At 38.7% G+C, this 19,493-nt stretch overlaps 1 protein-coding gene across 3 annotated transcripts in view; it reads left to right on the top strand.

Annotated features, from left to right (window-relative positions):
• Positions 1-19,493, top strand: part of mapkbp1 (mitogen-activated protein kinase binding protein 1) — a 43,671-nt gene that overhangs the window by 19,784 nt on the left and 4,394 nt on the right. For 2 of the 3 annotated variants that reach the window (XM_022672964.2, XM_022672965.2), the window contains exons 5-23: positions 1,502-1,672; positions 1,822-1,959; positions 2,384-2,566; positions 3,195-3,212; positions 5,574-5,734; positions 7,365-7,554; positions 8,355-8,492; positions 8,612-8,796; positions 9,730-9,821; positions 11,969-12,094; positions 12,326-12,396; positions 13,744-13,865; positions 17,133-17,208; positions 17,314-17,425; positions 17,537-17,600; positions 17,746-17,865; positions 18,524-18,666; positions 18,757-18,812; positions 18,926-19,153. In XM_022672964.2, coding sequence (XP_022528685.2) covers positions 1,502-1,672; positions 1,822-1,959; positions 2,384-2,566; positions 3,195-3,212; positions 5,574-5,734; positions 7,365-7,554; positions 8,355-8,492; positions 8,612-8,796; positions 9,730-9,821; positions 11,969-12,094; positions 12,326-12,396; positions 13,744-13,865; positions 17,133-17,208; positions 17,314-17,425; positions 17,537-17,600; positions 17,746-17,865; positions 18,524-18,666; positions 18,757-18,812; positions 18,926-19,153 — 2,394 coding nt within the window. The remainder of the gene's footprint in view (positions 1-1,501; positions 1,673-1,821; positions 1,960-2,383; positions 2,567-3,194; positions 3,213-5,573; positions 5,735-7,364; positions 7,555-8,354; positions 8,493-8,611; positions 8,797-9,729; positions 9,822-11,968; positions 12,095-12,325; positions 12,397-13,743; positions 13,866-17,132; positions 17,209-17,313; positions 17,426-17,536; positions 17,601-17,745; positions 17,866-18,523; positions 18,667-18,756; positions 18,813-18,925; positions 19,154-19,493) is intronic. The other variant, XM_007251901.4, reaches the window with a different exon arrangement.

Here is a 19,493-nt window from a genome sequence, read left to right as displayed (position 1 = left end):
GAGTGTGGCCTCACGTTTGGTTGCGGTAGTGTTGTTGAATAGTAATCACACTGTATCGGTAGACTAAATTTAGCTTGTTGTGGCCTACTGGTTAACAGGTTCATAAACAGAGCATTTTCCCTTTGGTTTGTTTTGTTGCACCCGTCTGATTGTTTAGGCGGGAGCATAAAAAGTAAATACAGGAAGAAAGTCCTGTGTTCTGGACCAATACATATTTTACTGGCATTTAGCATCAAGCAACAGCAAATATGGTATTTGTTAATAGCAATTATCTGCAAAATAACCAGATTAAGGATAATTGAGTCAGATCAAGGAAAGATCACAGTTCTGCTCCAGAGTTTGTTTGGAAAACAGACCAAGACCACCTCCCTCTTCGTACAGTTGTTTTGGTCTGCACCCAGATGTGTTACAGTGTTTACACCTGTCTAAACGAATCACACCAAGGGTGGAAACAGACCAGAGTCTGGTCTAACCAGACAAAATAATGCAGGTGTGAAAACTACCCTGAAAGGCAGAGGCTACTACTGCAAGACATGGGTGCATAACTAACCAGCTTTCAAAAAGCATTATGATGCGCCATGTATGATTAAATAGGCTTCATCCTGTTTTAAGATTACATTATTTGACCTAACCATATCTGTACAACTTCAAAGGAAGTTGGCCTCTTTACCATCCCACCCACTGCAGCAGGATGTCCATGTTACAGCTCAGCTAAGCTATACTAATCTGATCATTCTAGAGGGGTAAATAAAAAAACTGAAAACTAAAGTACTGATGTTTAGAAGTAGGAATAATTTGACAACAATTTTACCTTTTTTTTCAATCTAATACAGTTTATCTTCTTGTGAGGGCATCTATAGGGCACCACATCACATTTTCAGCACTGGAGGGGCTTCCATTAGGAAATGTCACCACACTCTCACCCATGTGGTGACACCTTTTACAGCACTGCATCACATTTAATCCACTGGTGGGGCATGTCTCCATTAGGAACGCCTAATTGAGCTTTTGTTATGTTTTCTCACCTGTAGTAGAACCTTATAAAGCACCACATTGTCTGGTAGGGGTGGCACAGAGGGCACTTCATAATAGCATACTTTTATGTTTGATGGTATAAGCAATTATGACATACTATCAAATTTTCTTGGTCTAGTTGTAGTTACTAGTAGTATTAGTTTCTCGGTCTGGGGGCACATCATTATAAATTATTGCTAGAAGTCTTACTCTAAATACAGTGACACATTGTATTAAAAAGCAGGATGTTCATTAGAGAACTCCTGTGGTAAATCCGCTCACTGGCCCGGGGTATTTACAGTCCTCAACCAGTCTCTGATCGGGTTACATAACTTGCATAATCACTGGATTGAACTGATCCTTTATACAAACAAACTACAAATTAGTGTAATATCAAATCTAGCTGGAATTTTTTTATTATTATTTTTTTAATTGTGGCCTATTTCTTTATTTTATGTTTTATCTCTCTTCCTGTGTGTCTCTTCAGAGTGGTCATATGCCTGCAGTGCGTGTGTGGGATGTGGCGGAGAGGACTCAGGTTGCAGAGTTGCAGGAGCATAAGTATGGCGTGGCCTGTGTGGCCTTCTCCCCCAACAGCAAGTACATCGTCAGTGTGGGCTACCAGCACGACATGATCGTCAACGTCTGGGCCTGGAAGGTACTTAACGTTGTTTAAACAAGCTTTAATTAAACATTCATCAGTGATGAAGAGCCTACATTAGTTATCTAGTTATCTTAGGCGGATTATTTAATATACCGATTCTTCAGTGATGCCGTGTAACTAAAATGTTTTTTGTATTCTTCCAGAAAAATGTAGTGGTGGCTGCTAACAAAGTGTCCAGTAAAGTGACGGCTGTGTCGTTCTCAGACGACAGCTCCTACTTTGTCACAGCAGGCAACAGGCATGTGAAGTTCTGGTACTTGGACCATGATAAGTCATCCAAGGTATGCAAGTAACTTATGAGCCACCTCTGACTAGTTCAGTCTCGTCTACTTTGTATCATTTGTGTTTGATTTATCTACAGAGGAAAAGGCATAAATCTTTGCCTCATTAGATTTGAGATAGGGCTGCATCAAAAAGTATATGTGGCAATGTTGGCTTTCTTTCCAATATCGTGCAGCCCTGAATTGGTTACTTTTATACACTGTACTTTAAATGTATTATTTAGAGTATCAATTAGTAATCCTGACTATTGTGTTTGGTTGTTATGTCTTCTGATGGATCTAAATAAATATATATTTTTTATTAATAACTTTTACTCAGACAGTAATAAATAACAGTACATCAGCCATGTTCAAAGAGTGTACTAAGACTACTTTAAGCCTTGTCTAGCCATAAATTAATCCACAAGCCTATCATTGCTTCTAGGTCAATGCCACAGTGCCATTATTGGGTCGTTCTGGGCTGCTGGGAGAGCTCAGAAACAACTTCTTCAGTGACGTAGCCTGTGGTAAGGGTCGGAAGGCTGCCAGCACTTTCTGCATCACCTCCTCAGGCCTGCTGTGCGAGTTCAATGACAAGAGGCTGCTGGATAAGTGGGTGGAGCTCAGGGTGAGTGAATTTATATAGTACTTTGAAGATCTTGATAATTTTGTATAGTTTGTGCTGCATTATTTGGGAGTAGGGTTGGGCGACAATATTTATCATCATATTTAGTGGCAGTGAATTAAATACCACAAATTAAATACAGCAAAACAACTCAAATATAGTGATTTTTTTCTTCAAAATGTGCTTTTTTGACAACATCAATGATATACACAGAGATGTTTATAATAATAATAATATTTTCATATTGCACAGCTCTACATTAAGGTATTCAGTAAATTTTTCTCTTTTTTCTGGTTGAATTTGAGACTGCGTTTGACTGACTTTTTGCCTGTAGCTATTTTTTTCTTTGTCCCCTCTTGACTAGAGGTGTAATGGTATGTGTAATTGTATAAATTACCTAAAGGGTAAAATATGACACTGCTGGCGAACTGTACTTTGCATTACTGTGAACTTTGCTCTTCTGTGACGAGATAAAGCACAGCTGCTTTTGGGTGGTGTTTTTTTTTTAGCTAAGCAACTGTCGGCTGTGGTTTGCATGTGGTAATTAACCCTGCTGCCGTCTGATATTAGTGTGTTCTCCTTCTCCTCCTCCTCCTCCTCCTCCTCTTCCTACTGCTCTTACACTACCCAGAAAAACGACAGTATCACAGTAAGTTGCTTGTGAGGGCTGCAGCAGCCACTTTCACCTTACATCTGAAACCTCACCTGTTCCAGCACTGACCCCAGCCCTGGCCACTCATTCGTTCATCCTGCTGGGTGCTTCACCCATGGGGTTGTTCACTGCCGTGTTCATGCTAAGCCAAGCCCAATCATTTCCCCCATTACTGAAGCCACTCTTGGATTCATTAAGTCTTGTGTTCACACTGCATTTTGCCAATAGCAAGAGCAAGCAAGATCTATAGTTCATACAGTCAATGACCAGAATTTTATTGCATCTTTAATATTTTGGGCCACAGTAGTTAGGTCTGCTCTATTTTCAGTCTAACATAGAAAGCTTGTTGTCAGGGGAGTGTGCTGCTAAAAACAGGAAATGAAGTGATATTTCTCACAGTGGAGTAAAGGTGTTGAGGGAGCTGGAAGCGTGCGGAGCAGCTGCTGACTAAACCTGAAGCATGTGATAAATTCACATATAATGTATATCTACCTCACCATCACCACCTCACTGCCAAACTGGGTCACAGTCAGAGCAGGTGGGAGCTTGTACTGTCTGGGTTTTGTGGAAGTCCCTGTTCTCTGTGCAGACAGTGTAGTGTGTGTGTGTGTGGGGGGGGGGGGGGAAGGAGAGAGGGAGTGTATATGTGAGAAAGGGAGAGGAGGAGAGACAAAAGGCTCTCTGTCTGAAACCTCATCAACTGTGAGAATGCCACATTTCAGACCATACTGTAATTTGATTATCCAAAATCAGATCAGGTTCTTTTAAGCTTTAGCACATCAGGTAAAATACCACACCTTTTTAGTTCAATTAGACTCTTTAAAACATTGAATCAAAGACATCTGATGCTCATTTTGCAGCCTGGTCTCAAGAGGAATTCAGATATGCCTGACTAAAAGATCATTTCAGGACTCAATGTATAGTAAAAACATTTTAACCCATGTCCATATGCACAGATTACTGACAAAGCCAAGACAAAATAATTTGAACAGAGTATGTTACATTGCAAACAGTGTTTTATTACCTGTACTGTAATTACCTGTACAGCTCAACCTAAACCTAAACTTAACCATAGTTTCTGTCCATTAACTCCTTTTTAAAATGCTACATATCAGAGAAAAGCAGTATGAATATCTGTGGTTATACTGTTCTCAAAGAATTATTCAAGTACATGACAGACAGGTTGTCTAAATTTGGTGGGTGATAGCTGTTGAGGGAACCAGAAAAAATGTCTTCTTGCAAATGTTACGAATTTCTTGGAATATAGTTTTAGTTGTATATGTGTGAATTGCATAATATATGATATATATATATATATATATATATAATTTTGTTGAATTATGGAAGCACAATAAATGATTTTACAATTTGATTTTTAAAGCTATAATCACAAATGTTGAATAGTTAATATTTATGAAATTATTTTGTTTTTATTTGTTTGTTTTTGGTTCTGGCCCCCATTAACTCATAATCATTTATTCTTAATGTGGCAGCTAGAGGTGGGATAAAATATTGATATCACAATATATCATATTGTTTTTGATACATTATTGTCAAATATTGATATAATGTAACACAGATGCTGTAAAGTATTGCAGAGAATTGTCTTGCGATATATCACAGTATGGTGATATCTTCATTATTAGGGGCAATGCATTGTTATATCATACAGTGAGATTCCCTGTGATTCCCACTCCTAGTGGCAACAGCTCAAAACAACTGCAAAAGCAATACGTCTCACATTTTTAATGTGTTCATTTTGCTCTAATCACACACCTAAATACCTGATCTCTGTTTAGAGCCAGTTGTCCTCAGGCTTCATTGACCAAATATTACATTTTATGTCCAAGAAAGAGTGTAATATTTGGAATTCTGTGCATGTGTACAAATTCGTTCTAAAAAAAATATAGTGCACTATTTTGCTGTATTTTGCTGCCTGGTGTAGTTTAATGCCAGCTTGCGTGGTTCATTCACCTGTTACTGGTTTTGATGTGCACATGTGAGTTATTTCAGGGCGCAGGTGCATTCTCACAAAAGAATGTGAACCATCAAGTCAGGAAAGTCAAATCAGTGCAGAAAATCTTTGTTTGTAATGCTTGAATGTAGCCATATGGATTTTCAAATATGCATGTCCTTATAAGCCCACAAAGATGGCAACAGTACAGAGTGGGTGATGTCCTGTTTGATTTACATTGCAAATCACTGATCATGATAGGCCAGTGGAGTTTCTTTACCTGAACCGCATGAAGGTCCTAATTTGGAAAGAACACTGCCCACACGTTAATGTGGGCATAATGCCTCTCTTGGCAAGCTGTTTCTTTGCCCATTAATACTGTTTTTCTTTTCCTGCTCTTTCAGACCGGACTGGCCACCTCCCTGTCTGTGACAGAGGATCTGATATTCTGTGGCTGTGCTGACGGGACTGTGCGAGCCTTCAGCCCAATCAATCTGCATTTCATCTGCACTCTTCCTCGCCCACATAGCCTCGGCACTGACATAGCCACTGTCACCGAGGCCAGGTGAGCTGCAGCACATTACACAAGGTTGCAGTTGATACTAGTAGTTTAACCTTAAGTATCAACAGAAAGCGATAAAGTTAGATTTTCCTATCCTAAACCCTATTCGTATATTTTTTAATATTTTTACCAAGGGAAGTGGGATAATTATAAAATTATAAATATAACCTGAGTTTCTCAGTAATTTTAGTTCTGTCTCAATGCACTGTAAAACAAAGCACAGAAGCAATTAGTTTTGTTGTGAATGGTCATTTAGGTCTTTGGCAAACTTAAATGCTTTAACAAGCAAAACGCTCAAATCCAGAGTACAAGCTAAAGGACTTCTGAGGAGGTCTGACACTTCATGTAACATTGTGTTGCCAACACATGAGTTATGGACATATAGCTGCTAATTTTACACCTAAAAGTCCATTAATAATGTAAGTGAGTTATAAGATTGGATACATTGCATGTTTTATATGACTGCAGTGTGTAAAATGAGTAGTCACTTAAATCTCAGGAATTTATGCAGACTTTTGAACCTTTTTATAAACGCCCTGTAATGAAACTACTTTCTTCCACATTCACAGGTAAAACTAACCCTGGCAAATAGGGCTTTAACCTAAGCTGTTAAAATAACTGTAAAACAATTATTGTGCATCCCTACAAAGCCTAAAACATTGGTATTTGGGCCAGACTGATACAGATATTGAGCATTGGATCATTACAAGCAAGTTTAAAGTATTTAAGAAGCATATCATTTTGATTCATTTTAAGGTCCATTGTGAAAGTAAAAAAAAAAACAAACAAAAAAAAACAATGTGCCGAATAATTTGTAGGAATAAAAATAGAAACTAGTCATGACATGGAGGATGTTTAGAAGAAACACTGTATCCTAAATTTTCATAAACAGACAGCATTCCATAACCTCTCATTTTCGAAAGTCAGCTAAACGGTATAAATGCTTTCATTGTGTGTTATAAGTGGGGTCAGAATGTGGGTTTTCTGGTATTTGTTTTTCAGCCATCGTCATACATATGCAAATTGTTCCAAACAATGTTGGCAGGCTTTAGAGTTCATCCAGGGTGTATGTGGGCTGTCTGAGCAGCCTGACCCATCACATGTTCAGCCTTCTGTGGTTTTCCCTTCAGAGACCTTCAGACTTGCTCTGTGTCACAGACAGACAGGGCTGCTTAGTATGCCCCTCATAAATATGTCCGGAAGGGTCCTAGTAGGCAGACGCTAGGAGTCTGACCCCTAATGGCCTTTCTGCATGGATGAATACTAACTGCAAAGAGTTGGATACTTGCATAGTTTAAGATTTTCCGTTTTTTTTTTTGTCTAGCTTTGGGTTCTTTTCTGTGGGCCACAAAGACACTGAATGATATGCTGTGAAATCAGACGAGTTTGTGTGTTCAGTATTACAGAGGGTTGCAGGGTTGTGGTTTGTCAAGTCTACATTATATTCTGCAGAGTTTATGAGGAAACGTTGACCAAAATGGGACCACGGAATTCCAGTGGAAACACCATTTCCAGTCTGCATGCCAGACCCTAACAGCAGTGTTGAAAGTTTGCTTTTATTATGGGCTTTACTGACATTGTATTCACAGCCCCTGATTTTCCACATGACTAATCCATCATTTCTGACCACCAGCCATCTCTTTGCCTACAATGTGGATGCCCGGTACCCTGACACAGTGGCTGTGTCCTATGACCCCACCAACCGGTGGCTGTCCTGCGTGTACAACGATCACAGCCTGTATGTGTGGGATGCCCGTGACCTGAGAAAAGTGGGCAAGGTCTACTCTGCCCTTTACCATTCATCATGTGTTTGGAGTGTGGAGGTAGGACACTTAAATATCCATTGCTTATGATAAAGCCACGCATAAATAACTTGTGGCATGTCAAGTCAAGTCAAATACTGTGCGGTAGTTATGTTTCCTTTTACTGATCATGATTAACTACCACTGGAAGCTTCTCAGTTCTCACATAAATAAGGATTGTTTGTCAGCTGTACAGTGAGGAAAAGTCTAGGGAGCTTAGTATGCATCTAAAAAGGGTCATTCTAGATTAGACCATTATATATTACAAGTTGGGTCAGGAAAAGCCCAAGAACCACTGAGGTATAGACAGGCTGCTGGATCATGAACTGTTACCTTCCTAAAAGTCTAGTCCAAAACAATTTTATTAAGTTCTACTAAAATCTCACCTTAAAAGAAAAGTGGTCAAATATAAACCTGAAGAGTCTGACAACAGCTACCAAACATAGTTATTAATCCTGCAAGATTTTTTTTTGCATAAATAACAGTTTAAAGAAATCTGTGAAAACCTAATATTGCTATTACATTCATGTCCCTATGTGTATGTAAACTCCTGACTGCAACTGTAACTCGCTGTTTATTATTCTGGACACTTTACAGAATTGTTTACATGACCTCAACTACTTAGGATTACAGAGGTTCTTGGCTGGCCTACAATGCTGCATTTGTTGGATTATTATTTCTTCACTGTTTGCCAAAATTACCTCATGTAGGGCGCATCATGAGCTTGAGTGAATATGTCTGAATGAACTTGTGGAATGTATGTTACATCAGTAGAGTGTGTGCCCTATTGTGTCTGAAAATCATCTGCCTTTTCTCTACAGATGTACCCAGAAAACAGTGAGCAGGAGCAGCTCTGCCTCAGTCCAGGATCTTTTCTCAGTTGTTCTTCAGACAACACCATCCGCCTGTGGAACACAGACATGCACAGTACCACAATCAATCGCAACGTGATCAGCAATGTCAGTCTCGTAGCTGCTAACAATTACATATTCTGCATTGGCATATGAAAGTGTTAATCAGATCATGATTGAAATCGAATGTTTAATTTTTGTTTCTTTCACATGCTCTATGTATGTAGGACCTCCAGAAGATTATTTACATGGAAGATTATATTACCACCCTGCTGGACACAGACTGCACCATCTCCAGCAATTCTGAGAAGGCTGATCCACAGACCTCTGACAACAGGACGGGCATTAGGACCATGTGTGTCAGTCCTGACGGGCAGCACCTGGCATCAGGGGACCGCAATGGAACACTGAGGTTTGATCCTGGGGGAGCTTTGTTTTCCACTTCGCTACTTGGCGCTTCTGTGCTAATTGATTTAGGATAATTGACCAACTGAGGTTTTAATGGAAAGAGCAAAGTGTGTTTGTGATTCATTGGGTGTTCAGTGAGCATTGAGCTCACACAGATGTGCAGAATTGCATGGAGAGTGTAAGACATTAATGTGACATTTACTGCAGTGAGCCAAATTGGTTAGTACATTATATTGATGGACCCATAAGAGCTGTTGTTAAAAGTGTGGTGGATACAGCTTAATACAGTTTGGTGAAGAAGGCATTTGCTGAGTTTGAAGTTGATTAAAATTGTTGTTAAAGATAAAGGTTACAGGAACAAATGTAGACTAATATCAAATTTTGGTCATATTTATTGCATTGCACACAAATGTAGTGAGTAACAGTTGTGTAATGCAGTGCCTGATGTTCAGTATAGAGTTGAAGAGGTTCCTAACAGTGTCTTGTGATAATCCATCCCATACAGCTTGAACATTCTCACGTAGTTCCACATTTTCAGCCTGGGATAGGTATGTCAATGTGACCAGGCAGGGCATAGTATCTGGGTCTTTTAGGCAAGCTCCTGAGACAGTAACAGTATGTGGACAAACATTGTCCTGTTGGAAGTGCCTGTAGTAAAGACCAAAGTTGGCCTGGCATTGTGCCAGTTGGCCCCACATTATGACACCAGGCCTTCGAGACATGTGACACATGACAACAAACCAATGATCTTGACCTGCCCCCATTCTGAATTACTCTATGAGAGTCTGGCATGACTACCCACTAATTTTATTCCTGTTGTTTGATTCCTTCTGGGTGCGACTATTTTTTTAATGAGTGTAACTTCAAAAAAACTCTTATTAAATGCAACTTATTAAGATAGCATTGTAAGTGTGCTTTATTGGTTGTATTGTTCCAGGATCCATGAGATGCAGAGCATGGAGGAGATTCTGAACGTGCAAGCCCATGACTCTGAAATCCTGTGTCTGGAGTATTCAAAGCCAGAGACGGGTGAGTGAGAACTGCCTGCAGGAAGGTTTTCCAGTGGACCAGCTCCCCAGCAGACTGCAGCACAGCATAACATGTTTAAATCCCAGAGAAACTGCTGATTCCGCTCAGATGCTTAGCAGATGCTCTGCAGACCAACACTGGCTTTTTTTTTTTTAAAAGCTCTCGCACATATGGCACAAGCTAATCACGTCTCCCCTATTAAACTCGTCTTAACTTTTAGGCCTAGGTGTTAGTAATTGGACTCCTAGGGGAGGCATAGCACATGCAGTTTGCCTTGAAACAATTATATGGAGTGAGTTGACAGAAGGTTGTTAATTAACTAAAAATCTCTGGTGAAAGTCTCTGAATTTAATTTCTAAACACATCTTTAGAAATGTTTTAGAAAAAAAAAATTTGTTGATCTTCTCACTTTTTAGATTAAGTGAAAATTATTGAGACCTTTAAAAGGTTCTTTATAATCATTTTATTTTAAACATTCTTCTTAATGAAATCGTGAGGTTGACCAGTGACAAGTGTGCTCATGGCAAGGCAGCATGAACAATCATGCATGATCTGATACTGGGTGAGGATGGACTGGTAATTTCATTTTCGAAGTTGTGTGGGTATTTAACCTTTGTTGATTCAGTGTCAGATGTGTACATGTGTACCATGAACATGTAATAGAAGACATTCCCACCCACAGTGGACAGTGCATTCGGTGGTAATGACCATCACTGGCAGGGTCTGGCTACAGTCTGTGGAAACCAGAGACTGTCAAAATGATTCCCATTCAGTAAAAATGAAGCCACAATCTTCCACCATTTTGGCGATCCTGAAACCCGAGTCTGCACAGTAGAGACCAGAGGGGGGAAAAAGACTGTGGAGAGACAGCCTATTCGTTTAAATGAACCCGCCCCTGAGGGCTGCCTTCACAGAGCTTACACAGTTTACAAATTAAACAATATAAGCAGAGGTTAATCTAGCTTTGCATTTAAATAATGGAGGTAGAATTACAGTATATTAAAAAAAAAGGGTTTGAAAGTTGTCTGTTTTGCCATTGAAACCTATGGGGATGGGTGGGGTTACACAGCTTTCTGCAACCGAACAGCAGGGGGCACCCGACCTGTGGTGGCTTCACTTTCGAAAGACAATGCTCTGTCCAGCTATACACAGTCTATGGTGCAAACAGACAGGAAGTCCTCATTTACTCCAAATATGTCCCCATATCTATATCCAGCAGGTCAATGCTGCAGGGTTCTTCTTTGCCATCTGTGGGACATGTCATTTCTTTTCCATGACATCTGAAATTGCATTTCCTGTCATATTAATCCCTTAATATTAATACCTAAATCACAGTAGTATATTAAACATCCATGCCATACTACAAATTGAGCTGGTTACTTCTTTAGGACACTGTTAAACTTACATTTCAAATCCACTGTCAGTCCATGCGCTGTCTAACTCTGTGGCTTCTCACAGTGGATAAGACTGAGAATAATTAGCGATCAGGGCTATGAGTGCATGGTTATGAGTGCATTGCTATAAGTCACAGTGAGCAACATTTGAATTGGATTTCGCTGACATTACTGTAGAATATTACATTTGCGTTTGTGTGGTTGCTATAAAAGCTATTAAGACGTTATGAGAATCTACGTTTGAGAGTGGCTTTATTGAGATGAATGTTCGCTGCAGCACAGAAGCTGCTGGAGTAGATTGTTTTGCTATCAGGATGTCTGCAGCAGAAGAACATTTCATTAAATGTCATGTGCCATTTGTCTTCCATGTAACAACAGGTTTGCTGTACCTGTTTAACAGAGCCTTTAATTATGAGGCAGATGAAAACTTTATGCATGCTGGAAAAAAAAAAAAAAAAAACATTGTAATACAATTTATTCTCAGTCTGTGTTTACTTCCTCAGATCCTGTGAAGCGTGGTGTGTGTAAATTCACACTTGTTAACAATGTGCTGTTGAAATGTATGGGTGTGACTTGAGTTACAGGATGTTTTTCTTGTGTTCATGGCACACATCATCATCATGGTATTCTTGTGCTGATGAAGACAGCTATGCCTTTCATCACTGCAATAATGTCACTTTGCAATAATGACAATGATTGTTGTCTTTGTATTACTGTATGATAGTTTTTTGTCTGTGTGTGTGATCGCTTCAGGACTGAGGCTGCTGGCCACAGCAAGCAGAGACAGGCTGATCCATGTTCTTGATGCTGAGCGAGAGTATGGCCTGCTGCAGACACTGGATGAACACTCCTCCTCCATCACAGCAGTGCGTTTTGCCGGTGAGTAGAAGAATAAAAATGCACCAGTATATCATGATGTGTCTGTTTACATTGGAAAATACATGGAGGAAAATATGGGAATTCTGTTCCATGATATGTAAATTCTTTTCTAAGAAATTTTATAATCAAAATGCAATCAGAGGTTTACACGCAGATGATTTCATAATAAACTGGACATTACTGTAATACTCCTCTTACTCATTCTCTTTTTCTATCTCTCTCTCTCTCTAGCAAATGATGGCAAAATCAGAATGATCAGCTGTGGTGCTGACAAAAGCATCTATTTTCGAACAGCTCAAAAGGTAGGAAGAGATATCTCCTGAATATTTGGTCAGCCTAGTTACTTAAAAAAATGTAAACAGAATATTTTTCATATTGTAAATACATTTGTGTACCACTGTTGCACACCTTAAAGTGATGGTCCAAATGTTTTGGGGATTAAGAGCCACTGTAACTGGTGCAAATGTGTAGTTGAACCAAGCATGCAGAACGGTACTTTTAAAATGTTAAATTGACATGCATGTTCCAGAATTTCTCCTGGAAAAAAAACCTACTAGTTCTATCAGTTTTTAGAATTATTTTTTTGGCTTGGCAAGGATTGGTCAGGTACATTGAGGACTTAGAGCATTAAGTACTGCTGCTTTAAATGTTTATAAAATGGCACTAAAGCCACATTTTTAATCAGGAGGCACTGACAAATACTGATTAATTTTACTGGTCTTGTTTTAAAGCTGATTTAATCTGCCTTAATAAGTAATAATAAAATTGTTTATTATAATGTTTAAATAAAAGCTTGAATAAAAAGGGAGTCAGACTAAAATGAATGATGATGGAGAATTTTCCTAAAGTGCTCTGCTTAAAAAAGATAAGCAGCCAAAGAAAACAATACAAAGAGATAATAGCAACAGGAGTGTGTGGGTTTTTATTGAGTGGTGTTGACTCCTAACGAGAAGGATACTTTCTGCTTTAAACATGAAAACCTGCTTTTCCTGCTCATTTATATTCCAGAGTGCATGGAAAAAAACCTGTCTCTGGGGTTTGAAGGGTTGCTCAAATACTGAAATATTTACATTATGGGAGGTACTGAACAGTTTTAGAATTTTAGCCATTAGAAATGCACTGAATTTCTCTATGAGGAACAAGTGAGAAATAATTAATATCAAACTACAGCTTTTTTTTTTTTTTTTTTTTTCCATCACTGTTGTCTTTAAAGGCTCAGGTCACTCATCCTGTACCTGCTATTATCAGTGTACCAAGTGTTCTTAATCTCAGCATAATCTCTTGTGGAAACTCTGTGTGCTGTTCCAACTAACATGCTGTTGGAGGACTTATTGATGCTTATTTCTAGAATGTTTTAACTGTTATGAACAGTTTTTTCTATAAATTAGTAATAGTGTTTGCAATTGACTGTAATTAAGATTCTTGTAGTTTTAAAATTGGACTTCATTCTTGCCACTCATGCTTATGTGCCTTGTAAATTCATTATAAAGCATGATAAACTTGTAATAAATAGTATATCTAATTAGAACTTCCACTATTCATCTTAGATTTGTGGAAATCAATAATAGATGTAAATAATAAAATTTTCTCAACTTATTCTGTTTTAATTTCTTCTCATTGTTTATTTATTCATTATTTTACACTTACAGACAGATGAAGGAACTACATTTACACGCACCCATCACATTGTGAGAAAGACTACTCTCTATGATATGGATATCGACCCCACACGGAATTATGCTGCTATTGGCTGCCAGGACCGCAGCATCAGGTAAGAGTGGCATACATATGTGTTTAATAAAAAAAAATGCTGAAAAATCATTATTACATCAAAATTAATTATTATTTTACCTGCAGGAGTGCCTGTAGGTTTTGTGCACGCAAAGCGCCTTTGTCTGTTTTTTTGCACATGTGTACAGCGTACGCACAGCAATCACACACGTGTACACTGGCATGGCACGCTGCAAATGCAGCTCATTATCAGATGCGCACACAGTGAGTGTTGTTGATAAAATGTCAGGATTATTGCTCAGGTGTTTTTGCCATAGGATGGGTTAAGACGGCTGTCAGGTTAATCCATGCAGGCATGCTGAGGTCCGTGTGCATGTGCGCACCCCACCCCCACACACTCTGTCTCACATGCACACACGTTCGCACATACACACACTGTGTGCACTCACAGTCTGGTGCCTTTCAGTCTAGTCTGATGAGATGTCTGGAAGGACATTTCTATCCTCAAGGCAGCACCGTCTCACTGCACTGTGTTTCCTAATTTAGAAAAGGAGAAAAGTGTCTTAAAACCGGCAAGATTTGTGTTATCTAGAATATTCTGCACCACTGAAGTCAGTTCAAACAGCTTCATCCTAGTGAGACTGGAGGCTATATTGGGAAGCAGAATGTTAGGAAGGAACTAACAAAGCACATGACTCTGGACTGTAGTTCTTTTGTTCCTCTAAAGCAAGTCCTCCCAATTCTGCAGCACAGTGAAGAAAAATGTGAGGAATGTTATAGCTAGATATTACAGACTAATGCATCTGACCATGGATTTATCATGATATGAAGTTAACAGCATCTTTTTGCAGTGTCTGTATTAAAACAGCAGTAATGGTCGTTCTATAAAGATGACTCAGATCTACAGAGACAACAATCTGGGTGTGATTTTAGCACAGCTCTTTAATAGGAGTGCAGGCTTGGTTTAAATGGGCACTAGCTTTGCTTTGTTCCTTATGTAAGACATGAGGAGCCCTCAGTGCTTTAGCGATCCAGTGCTAAATCTGCTCCTCCCTGTGTTGGCATGCTGGCCCGTCTTGTACAGTGCAAGCAGTTAGCATGATACTGTTAGGATGCCCCCTACTGACCAAAGCACAGAGAGACAGAATGGTTTATCAGGGTGCAAATCAGGCCATTAAAGCAGTCAGTCATGCTCATAAGTTGACTGTGAACATAATATGCCTTTAGTCACCAACAGTGTTGGGCACGTTACTTTGAAAAAGTAATTAGTTATAGTTACTCGTTACTTCTCCAAAAAAGTAACTGAGTTACTAACGGAGTTACTCCACTATAAAAGTAATTAGTTACCAGTAAAAGTAACTATCGCGTTACTTTTTATTATTCGCCCGTCAAAAAAAGGAAATCAATTATGCATTTACTATTATTATTAGAAAAATAACAAACGAAAATAAACCCAAAATGTTGACAAAAATATACACATTCTGCCCAAGCCCGAACCATAAACTGTCATTATGAGCCCGACCCGATCCGCCCCATAAACTGTCTGTTTTCGGGCTGATTGAATGAGCGAAATATAATCAGAATGATGTTAATTAACACTGTAACATAGAAGCATAGAACTATTATTTAATTTAAATGATTTTTAAGAACAGCTACACACAATGCTACAAGTCAAACGTGGAGGCGTTCACGTGCGCCCAGAGCTACGTGATTACAGTTTTCATTTTTATTATAGTTTAATTTTATTTTGTTTTTATTTTTTCTGTTCATTTTAGGGTGGGCTTGCTAGTGCGAGCGCTTTACACAAGAACTAACGGACCACGAGGTGCCGCGCGCTCGGCACAACAACTCCCGCTGTACAACTCCGCTGTACAACAGCGCTTATAAATAAATTAAACACAAAAATGAGGGTATTCTATCAGTAATTTCAGTTCGTTTTAGTTATGTTTTTCCTTTTAATTACCATTTTTATTAGATTCAGTTAACACAAATGTTTTTCACTTTCAGTTTTTGCTATTTCGTTCGCTTTAGTGAACAATAATAATTGGTTACTTAGCAACATTGTGATTATCACACCAGAGCTTTATATAAAATAAAAATAGGAGCCTGATTTTGGGACGGTCTTTGGGTCAGGTGGGATTCGGGCAGAGAATCTAAGCTCTAAAATAGAAAGCAGCAGCACCACAAAAACCGGAGCAGCTAAAAAGAGCTTAACGTCCTTAATTCGGAACTTGGGTTGTCCACGGCAATCACTGAATTGATTAGAGCAGCAAATCGTCACAATTGTGCCTCACTTCACCACGCCAAACCACAGGCACAGCGGCCAGAAGCTCAAGTTCACCGGACAGAGGAGGGGTTAACCAGGGCAAAGCGAAGTAATAAAAAAAGTTCATAGAGCGGCTAAAGTAACGTGCAGTAACGGGGTGTGGGAAATGGTAACGGCGTTATAGTTACAGTCATAGTAATTAGTTAGATTACTCGTTACTGAAAAAAAGTAACGGCGTTAGTAACGCCGTTAGTTTTAACGCTGTTACTCCCAACACTGGTCACCAATTATCATTGTGAGAAGTGTGCTTGCATTAATTGTTAGCAAAATTAGCCTTATTGACTGGACATTACATTTATATATTTTCATAGTTTTTGAACATTTATTTGTTTAAATTTTTGTGAACAACCCCTCTAATTGATTGCTTTTAGCTACTTTAGGTTACACCCATTGCTGATACAGATATTCAAATGCACATACACAGCTTGCCTTGTTGGCTTGTCACAATAATGATATTAATATATTTTTTACACGAAATATGGACAAGACCTCAGTCATTTTGGCTGACCTAGAACTTGCCCATTGTATTTACGTAGAGTTGAATCCATTACCAAGTCTGTATGTTGACTGTGTTCATATTCATATGTTGGTTTTCATATTCAGCATCCAGTCTCTGAACATTAAAATAATTAAAAGTTCAGTTTTCTTTAAAAGGGTGTAATTGCATAAACATGAACCTTTAGTAATGACACCATATCTAATTCCAGGCATGGTCCAGATTGGTGTTAAGCCCCTTGGCACTTAGCTGTGAAGCTTTAGGACTGTGTTCTCTGTAATGATGGGACTCCATCTAATATTTTTTTAGTTCTCCAACACAAACAGGATAAACTCTGTTTTTAATATCTGTGATTTAGGAAGAACAGATAATAAATAAATATTTAGGCAGGTGTCCCAATATTTTGTCCATATAGTGTTTAAGTGACGCATCATAATGCAGAATTTTTAAACTAATAATTCTGTCTTCTTCTTTTTCTATTACAGGATCTTTAATATCAGCAATGGCAAGCAGAAGAAGTTGTATAAGGGCTCTCAGGGGGAGGATGGCACTCTCATTAAGGTAAACAACTGCTGAGAGAGAACCTAAAAGCTAAACTAAAGTTAATTATTGTTAATTATTTAAGAGTGAAATTAACAATCAGTGTGTAATGTGAATGCATCACAGGTTCAGATGGACCCCTCGGGGCTGTATGTGGCGACCAGCTGCTCAGACAAAAACATCAGCATCTTTGACTTCTACTCTGGAGAGTGTGTAGCCACCATGTTTGGGCACTCTGGTGAGAGCTCCCAGCTGTTGCAACTAAGAAAGTTTGATGTAATTTGACCTTTTTCACTGTCGTTCTCTTAAGTATGTAAAAAATGTATAAAATATTTACACATCCTTACAGAGCTTGTAACCGGGATGAAGTTTACCAACGACTGCAAGCACCTGATATCAGTGTCAGGAGACAGGTAGCTAACATTTATAAACAGATAATACTAAAACTAATCACATTGTCGCAACACTGTACCAAAACATTGTTATATGATGAAAGATGTGTTTTCTGCAAAATGCCTACAGTATTTTAACTGTCCTTTTATGTATGATTTCATTCAGCTGCATCTTTGTGTGGAGGCTGAATCCGGAGCTGACCATCAAAATGAGGCAGCGACTCTCTGAACTAAAACAGAAGAACAAACCTGTACAGAAGAGCCCACCTAGCAAACATCACATCAGGTAGTACACAGTACACAGTGCTATTTATCCATATATACATAAGTGTTTAATGTGTATGTCTAATAACTTATGGATGTTTGTGATGTATAAATATAGACTTTTACTAATTAATCCCACATCATGCTGACAATTATGGGCATATGTGTGCTGTCATGCAGAAACCATGTATCTGCATTTTGCATTTACATAAGTACTACATTTTTATAGGGTAGAATATGTTGGGCAGAAAGTGAATAGTCAGATTTGTTTAAAACAGATAAAAGCATAATAATGTGAGCTATTTTGACCCGGGACAGATAATAATGGCAAGATTGCTGGGTCAAAGCATCTCCAAAACATCAGGTAAATCTTGTGGGATTTTCACAGTATGTAGTGGATAGTATGTACCAAAAGCAGTTGAAGAAAGGAACAATCTGTAAACTGGCTGCAGGGTCATGGAAATGAACTGAAATTATGCATTACACAGAGGAATAATACTTCACAATTTACAAACATGTCAGATCTGCTGATAATGCTAATGTCATAGGATGTCTTGAGCAGTTAATGCGTGTCTAGAATGGTCAGATTTACTCAGTATTAGGCATGTGTTGTTATTATGATGGCTGATCAGAGAATGGGGAATGGTACTGAGTGTTTGCTATTTATGTTTACTACTTAGGAAAGAGGTGTACAGCGCTCCAGCTATCGGAACCATGTCATCTGACAGTGATAAAGAGGCAGAAGAGGAGGAGGGGATAGAAGAGGAAGACGAGGACAATTTTGTCCACTTGTCTTCTGGCAGCAGCACAGGAGAGGAGAATGGTAAAACAAAGCTCACAAAAACAAAACTGTTTAAATACTATAGTAAATGGACTTGCATAACATAATATTTTAACATTTTTTGTTTACAAGGATTACCAGATGAAAAACACAACTTGGATAATTCCCACATCAGAGAACCTAGAAAGGTAAGAGAGTTCTTACACTAAATGAACAGCATATCTCCTGTGCAAAGAGGTTCAATTTATCTTATTGCCTTTCCCAGCCTCTGCCTTATCATCTCTCTCTCTCTCTCTCTCAGCGTTCTGAGAGCACTGCAGGGTGTGAGGGCTCAGGGCCGAGACCACGGAGACGCTGGTCCAGGCGAATAGGCAGCATGGACCTTGTGGTGAAGTCTATGCTTGACCTAAGACAGCTGGAGTCCTTTGCTACATCGCCACACAGGAACTCTACCTTCACCAGAGAGTCACCAGTGCCCTCAGATCTAGAGATGGGGAGCACCAACAGCGTGCACACCATCGCTGCCTGGGTACGCTGACATAAATAAAAGACCAAAGTATATGAGCATTTAAAGAATCTGCAATGAAGTTTAAAACTCTGGATATTCAGTTTTTATTAATAACAGTGCCTTACCAATATTAGGATTTTGTGATGTAGAAATTCTTATTTTAACTGGGTAGTTCAGCAAAAAAAACAACAAATAAATATGATTCATTATTTATCCCAAATAGAGTTGAGTCCTTTGTTATCACCATAATTTATAATATATATTTACCATCATTAGTGATTTAAATTAATATTTTGATCTAGTTAAACAACATGAATTTGTTTTTAACAAAAAAAAAGTAAAGAAAGCCATACCATGTTAT

The sequence above is a fragment of the Astyanax mexicanus genome, chromosome 14 (assembly GCF_023375975.1).
Source record: "Astyanax mexicanus isolate ESR-SI-001 chromosome 14, AstMex3_surface, whole genome shotgun sequence".
NCBI classification, from domain to species: Eukaryota; Metazoa; Chordata; class Actinopteri; order Characiformes; family Acestrorhamphidae; genus Astyanax; species Astyanax mexicanus.
Note: the sequence above shows the minus strand (reverse complement) of the source record. Positions and strands in the feature narration are given on the sequence as shown.